The following is a 7,835-nucleotide window of genomic DNA, read 5'->3' on the forward strand; positions in this document are numbered from 1 at the left end:
ATGCGTGTACGTGTATCGTTTTGGCCCCATTATCCTCATTGTAATGAGAATAGAAATGTGTTTCCACGGGTTGTACAGTCACCAGTGAGACTCATCACAGTCGCAGGAATATGAGGCACACAACCCGCCCCCCAAGTGCTGAACTAAACTAACATCGGAATTCCGATCGAACTTTGTGATTAATTATGACAACAATGATTTGACGTCTCAACTTGCCAGTTCCAATTAGTCGACTAGCGAGTATGTACTCTCCATTGTTTTCAATTGAAAAGAAAGAGAAGAAGGGAAACGAGTGAGTGTGAGAAAGACAACAAGAGGTAGATCCGATGAATTACTAGGGAGTTACAATTCCATTTTCTCATCCCTATGTACCCCATCCTCCATCTTCCTTCCACCGACGTATAACCCATAATTTGTGGCTATTGTTTTTTTTTTTCTTTTTCTTTTTCTCCTCTCTTCATTCCTATTGCCGGAATGGATTAAAGGATGCGTGATGGGATATGGTAATTACGTGTTGGCGAATGAACAAATTAATTGACTCAATGCATTTTGTTTTTAATTTAAATTGAAACGATAACGTAAGTTATAAATTTATTCACATGATTTAAATAATTGAAGTATAGCAAATGTACAACATAGGTTTTCTCCATCATTCTTCAATTTTAATTTAGGGTTTAGTTTAGATCGTATAAGAGCGTTTATACGTATTTTTTGTTGAACAATTTTGTCACTCTTATCTGCTGTTTTTTTTTCTCTCTGACTTTAAATCTGATTTACATTTATTTATTTAGTAATAGTTCATCTCGGATAATTTTTCTTGTTTTTTATGGCGAGTATATCTTACATCAGGCAAAAATTTGTTACATATGTACATATCATACATCTCTCTCATACTAATTTTTTCTTCTTCCTTGCTATTCAGTCATATAAAATTATAAAACATTGCCTAACTACATTCTCATTATTCCCCTCAATCCCCTCCACCCTCCTCTTTCACGCGTCACTGTTGCTCTCTTGTCAAATATTTTTTTAGCGCTATCGCTCTCATACTGCACTCGTCTCATTACGAACATTATTTTATCGGAAAATTTATACAGTTTTCGTATATATATTATATATAGAGGAGTAAATATTTACAGCCGAGTCACGCTGGATGCTCTCGCAAGACCCGTGACTATTTCGTTAAGCAAGTTCATTAATTAAGTAAATAATATCATGTTTTGTTTTTAAGTTATTTAGTCATTGGCGAGGTAGGCCATCGGTACATTACAATCTTACAAAAAAAAAGAATAACGAACGGATTATAATTTCGTAAACTGAGGGCGGGCAGACGACAGAATTTATTGGATAAAAAAAAACATACATCGACATTCCGTGAAAATCCACGGGATTTTCTCACCCTTTTCATTCAAAATTTCAATGAAAAACGCTAGAGCGAGCATATGAACCCAATATTACGCTTCTACGTTTTTAATTAAAGATCGAAGGTGTTCGACTAATGAGTAAAAAGAAATCAGTCCTTTGAAGCCAGCGAACAAAAAAAAATGCTAATTAATTAACCCTTTCTCTCACTCAATAAAAGCCCCTCAAACCAAAATGAAAAAAAAATGTTTCAAGTATTGAGCACAATATCTCTACACCCTGGTTAAGAATCCAGTTCCATGGTCGTACAAAAGTTTGAAATAAAAAAAAGGAATACAGTAAGAATACAGTAAACAATATCACAATAGACACAGTGGAAGAGAGCGAATGAAAAATCGATAGGATGGTGAATACTTATAACGATTATTAGATAGAGAACACACAACCGTTTCGATTCACTGGATTTTGTGAAAACACTTGGAGCTCTAGAAGTTCACAACCACTTGCCTCTGACCATATCCCTCGTAACAATGAAATTGTCCACCTGTGACGTCACGAGCCAAGACAATTCCCTTTGACTAGACGCCGGTGTGAACGACGAGTATTCCAAAGTGTTATATCTATAACAGAAGGGATAATCTACCGCTGGATTTGCCATGACAATCGACAAAAAAGCAATTGTTCACACATAATAATCCACATCGTTGCACTACACTAGATAACAGTCCGAGGGTTCATTGAATCTAAGTCCGAGAGACATACGGACCCTCCGCACAATCTCATCCTCATCAACTGGAAGTTACACAAGATATGCCTGGCCTGGTGGTGGTGGCTGCTGCTGTCTCCAAGCATTTCTCTCGAGTGTCGAATAATCCGAATCAATGGAAGAGTAAATGTGCTCAGATAGTGGTCTCCTGCTCTCATTGATAGCATCCAAAGGTCCTTCCTGGTAGGCACGATTCATTGTTAGCCTGGGGCTTGGACTTGCCGCCGAGCTCACCGGGGTATCACGACCACCTGGCTCGAGTCTAACTTGATTATTGTGACCAAGGGTTGCCGTACTGGAGTAGGCTGGTGGTGCTTGCAACAATTCCGGTGCATCCTTGAACAACGGATGATGATGGCCAGGTATATGGCCATGTACACGCAACGTCGCTGTCTCCTTCTCGGGTCGTCCCTCCAACGTATACGTATTAACATTTCTCCTGTACAGTGATGATGATTTTCGCCTGAGTGCATCACCCGGTGGCATTGCAAATCTCAATCTCTCCCAGAAACGTTTTTCACCCCATCTGAGTGTTGTAGCTGTTCGCAAATAAGGCCTCAGTTCCGGATCAGCTTCCGCCTCAGGTGTGACAGGTCCAGCCTGCACGACAACTAGCTGACCTGGACGACCCCTCAGGGCTTCGTGTACAGCAGCACGAAATTCAAAACGCGACCACTCAGTCTGCAAGAAATTTCTCGTCAGTACTATTACAACTCGCTTAGATGCCTCAGCTGCTTCCAATACAACTGGTGCAGCAGCACGTAGACAAGGTAGGTCACGATGATGAAGGCACAAACGTAATCCACTTGGTCCATGCTCCAACTCAACAGCCAACGAGTGTAAAACAAAGTCTTCATCCTTTGGACTGTAACAGAAGTAGCCGTCGTACAATCGCTCTTTGTCCTCGGGTTGTGTTGTTTTAGCCCAGAATCTGATGCCGTAACGTGAATATGCCCATGTACGCACAGGCTCGCGGAATATAAATGCCAGTACCGTAATTACAAGGAGTAATAGTACAGCTGAGAGGGTTGCTGCTACCATGGGTAAGTAATCGGAGACCATTATGCTTTCGATTACTCCGCCCTGAGCAAAGTAATCCGAGCAGGCTGTTTCATTGACGTTGAGACGACGACGATAAGCTGGTCTTGCCTCATTGTTATAACACCATACATCACTCGAATCTATAACCTTGTGGGCATTGTCAGATACCCAGGCGGACAATTCTTGGAGAAATTTACACCGACATGACCACGGATTACCACCAAGTGACAGCTCCACGAGACGTGTATTAAGGGTGACTTGCCAAACCGGAAACGTGACTAGGCGATTTCCATTGAGTCGTAATATCTCGAGTGATCTCAGCGGTAGTAGAGTGAGATTACCGATGAAACCAATGAGATTATTCTGGAGGTATAGCTCACGCAGGTGCACCAAATGCTCAAATTCAAAGCCCTTAAGCTCGTGAATCTTATTATCCTCTAGATGCAGAGTTTGTAGATTATTTAGGCCGTTGAATGTTCGATTCTGAATTGATTCAATACCACTGGCATTAACATAGAGTACCCGCATATTTTTACGCCCGATAAACACATGATTCTGCAATTCACGAAAGTCATTGCCATCGAGATATACTTCAGTTGCGTCCATCGGTATTTTTCGGGGTATATCCTGGGTTGCCAATCCCGAGCAGTCAACCACATTAGTATTCCACGTTTGATCGTGATAACACTTGCAATTTGATGGACATGTCATTTCGCAATCACAGGCATCGAAGTCGCAGCAGTGACACAGTGCAAAACAGTGTGCCTCATAACGACAGAGAAATTGTTCCGGTCTTGCCATTGATGCTGGCACCATAGCTGTACCACGGGGACCGGATATACGACACATTGCATTGTCAAGGTCCATAACGCGTGGATGCTGTCGCAATGCACTCATGTTGTTAATCACTGGTAGCCAATCCATCGAGCAATTGCAATTAAAAGGATTACCACCTATGTAGAACTCGGGTAGGAACTTACCCTCTGGCACTGGTGTCAATCTGAGTGCAGCGAGTTCCATTGTTTCAATCATATTGGCGTACATATCAACACGAGTTAAATTTACTTTACCGGTGAATGTATTGGCGTGAACATTACTGATGTAGTTATTGTTTATGAAGAGTAATTCAACACTATCAGGCACTGAGAGGGGTGGCAGTTCAGTTATTCTATTGTGACTGGCATCGAGTGTACGAACTTTGAGATCACGAATTTGATAATAATTTCCAAGGCTCTCGATGAAATTGCCGTGTATATCGAGCCATTTGAGATTGCTCGGGATGAAGGCGTAATCGAACCACTCAATGTGATTCTCCGATAAATTAAGGAGCAAAAGGCTCGTTATACTGGCGAATATTCCATTAATATCGGATAAGAAATTTCCATCGAGGCGTATTGCCTCGAGACGGACGTTACGTTCGAATGCATCTCTCTCAACGTGCTGGACCTTGTTTCTAGCGAGATTCAGTATTTGAAGGTTTGGTAGGTCCCACAGCATTCCACGGGAGAGATTACCAATCTCGTTTCCAATGAGTCTCAGTCCGGTCAGTTGATTGAGATTTCTAAAGGAGCCATTGTGAAACTCGGTTATCTTGTTCTCCCCGAGATCGAGTGTTTTCAGAAAGGTGAGATCACGAAGGGCCTCTGGGACCGCTGTCAATTCATTTCCACTCAGGTCAAGTTCCTTGAGGTCTGAACAATTTTTGAATGCCAGGGGATCCAAATTTACTATCGTATTTCCAGACAGTGTCAGACGATTGAGCACGAATAATCCGTTGAACAATTGTTGTCCAATCGAGTGCAAACGATTCTCCGACAACTCGAGTGTGTGAAGATTGTAGAGAGGGAGAAATGCATTGCTCTCAATATGTGTAATTGAATTATTCCGTAAATCCAGTATCTGGAGGAAGAATAGATCCTTGAACATTCTCGCATCGATTCTCGATAATGAATTGTACGACAAGTCAAGGACAATGAGCCTTATCAGACCGAGAAAGGACATTTCATCAACGGTATCGCTCCCTAAACGATTACCAGCAAGATTGAGAACCAGTAGCTGCTCCAAACGGGTAAAAATACCCCGGGGCAGATTTCGTAGCTCGTTTCGCTGCAGATGTATCTCTCTGAGATCCCTCGTCGAAGCAAACAGCGCTTCCGGCAGTGTATCCAAAGAATTGTAGCTGGCATTGAATACCCGCAAACTGGTGAGTCCTGTCAGTGCATCACTAGCTATTTCATCTATTCCATTGTGCTGCAAATAGAGTTCCTGGAGTTGTCTAAGACCCGACAATGGACTGTCCTCCGGTAAATTCCTAATCTCATTGTGCGACAGATCTAGTATACGTATATCAGCGTGACAATCGGCACGATTGGCCCGTGCATCGGCTAATCCAACCTCGCTCATCTCACGAAATTGATTTCCAGTAAGATTGAGAATTTGGAGATTGTTGAGACTGCAGAGAACGTTCCTCGGTAGTATTCTGAGATTGCTATCGGCAATCTCAAGCGTCTGAAGCTCGCGCAGTCCAGCGAGTGCCTCCGGAGCGAGCTCCAAATTCCGTCCAATACTCCATTCTGCATTTTTAGTTCTTAATGTTAATTTTTTCAGCTCGGCAAATGGTTGAAACGCAGCCTCCGGTATTCTAAGGACTTTGCAGTTATCGATGTAAAGCTCGTGGAGACCGCTCAAACGGTGCCAACTCTCTCCCGATATGACACTCTCAAAATGATGAACATTGCTGCACTCAAGACGCAATCTGAATGCACCATCTAGGGGTGGCAATAGCGCTGCTACACCAGAAGGATCGAGAGTCCTTAGCGAACAAACAGCCGAGCGCGTCTCATTACCGTCGGACGACCAGTGACAAGAGCCACGAACACCCCTCATCATCACCATCATCACCATCATCATCAACCACAACAAATTCAACCTCATCACATACATCCCTCGTACACAACTGCATCTCACAGCCATTTTCGATAATCCAGCTTTATCCTTCAATCGCTCGATCACCAACCAATCAAATCGACAAAACCAAAGTGAAAACTTATTATTTTTTAAACACCTCCCCTCTATCACATTAATCCCCACTCAACCATTTTACCAACTTTCCCACAGCTAATCACACTTGTAAAACACTTTTATCTATAACACATGTATCCTTCGGTGTTGTTTATCGAAAATATCCCTGGATTTTTGATTGATCCTCCAGCTGGTACTCCCGAAAACTCAATGCTCAAGTTTTCAGGTGGAGGAAAATAGGGGATTACCCGGTTTTGATAAACTTATTGTAGATGGGAGCACTTATTGTACAATAACTGTTAGTTCCACGGGGTAACGAACGTATCATCTCTTAGTGAGTACATAATAGCGCAGTGCGTTATTACAACGAAGTGAATTTCTCAAGAGACCATACACACTGGCGGCAAGTTGGACTCGCACTGGCTGATGTTGGCCGACGGGTGGAGGCATTTCAGGGGAACTGCTCCCACCGCACAGTCGCAGCAGTGCGCCACCATACGGCCAAACTACATAAAATCATGTACTTTTGGTGGGGGGTAAAGGAGAGAGATGAAGCATTAAAACCAGCCCTTGTCAAAATGACGTTGCCCTATTCATACGGTGGGTGCTTTGCCAAAGGGACACCCAGTCCTGCTCAGGTATAGAGGGGCTATACAAGAAAACGAGACTCGCCCCCGAATACAATTCCCAACGAGGGGGACAGTCTCATGGGATCAACATTGAAAATCCTTCAAATGAATTCTCAACGATATTTTGCCTTCCATCGAATAATATAAATTTAACCAACGCACCTCCTTTTTTCCTCCAATTGTTCCCCTGCTTATGTGCATTGTTGTGATTTCACGAGATCGTACGTGTACCAGGGTCACGCCCAGCATTTCTACTATTTTTCATATTTTCATGTCGTCGGCTGACCCTTGGGATTATCCATTGGCATTCATTTGGCTACAATATGTCGAATATTCCTGGAGACTGGGGGAATTGACAATTATAATGAGATTACCCCGACAAAGCGAGGATTAATGAACTGTATTTATCTTTTTATTGCGTTATTTAATTAGCGCACTGAGAAGGATTTTGGCTAATAACGAGAGCAGTTGATGGTTCACTCTCTTCAATGGATTACCAATTGGATAAATCTCTTATTCGTATTTATCGAATATTTTGTGTGTTCCTTTTGGATGGAGTTTTAGAGTAAGAGCTCTTGAATAAATACGGTTTATCGGGAAAAATCTGTTCTCATCGCTTATCAATGGAAATAATGGAGAGCGCCGACTGAGAGGATAACTCCAACTCTAATTAAAGATTATACCTATTAGTAAAGAATTTGGAGTATTTTATTTGTTCAATCTCTATTTTGAAAGGAACCACAGTTTTGGATTTCTCACTTTCGTAAATCGACTTCATTCAAATATTCCCGCGACCTCTGACTCTGATATTTTCAACTGTCAGCTGCTCTCATCCAGAAAAAATCGTCCGTCGATAAAGACGGAAACCTCGATAATCGGTTGATAACAGTTCAATTGTTTATTGTACCGCGGGATCGAGATGGCATTTTTAAACAGGGTTAATTTCCTGACACGCATATTTCCTGACAGATATATTTAAGGTGAAGAATCATCAGGTTAAGTCCAGAAATACATAA

General features: G+C 42.2%; 1 protein-coding gene across 1 annotated transcript; it reads right to left on the reverse strand.

Annotated features, from left to right (window-relative positions):
• Positions 1-554: 554 nt before the first annotated feature.
• LOC105273568 (slit homolog 1 protein) lies at positions 555-6,592 on the reverse strand. Its single transcript, XM_011316075.1, has one exon. The coding sequence runs from the start codon at positions 6,140-6,142 to the stop codon at positions 2,162-2,164; it is 3,981 nt and encodes a 1,326-aa protein (XP_011314377.1). The 5' UTR covers positions 6,143-6,592; the 3' UTR covers positions 555-2,161.
• Between the last annotated feature and the right edge of the window lie 1,243 nt (positions 6,593-7,835).

This window comes from Fopius arisanus, unplaced genomic scaffold, assembly GCF_000806365.1.
Source record: "Fopius arisanus strain USDA-PBARC FA_bdor unplaced genomic scaffold, ASM80636v1 scaffold00006, whole genome shotgun sequence".
NCBI lineage: Eukaryota > Metazoa > Arthropoda > Insecta > Hymenoptera > Braconidae > Fopius > Fopius arisanus.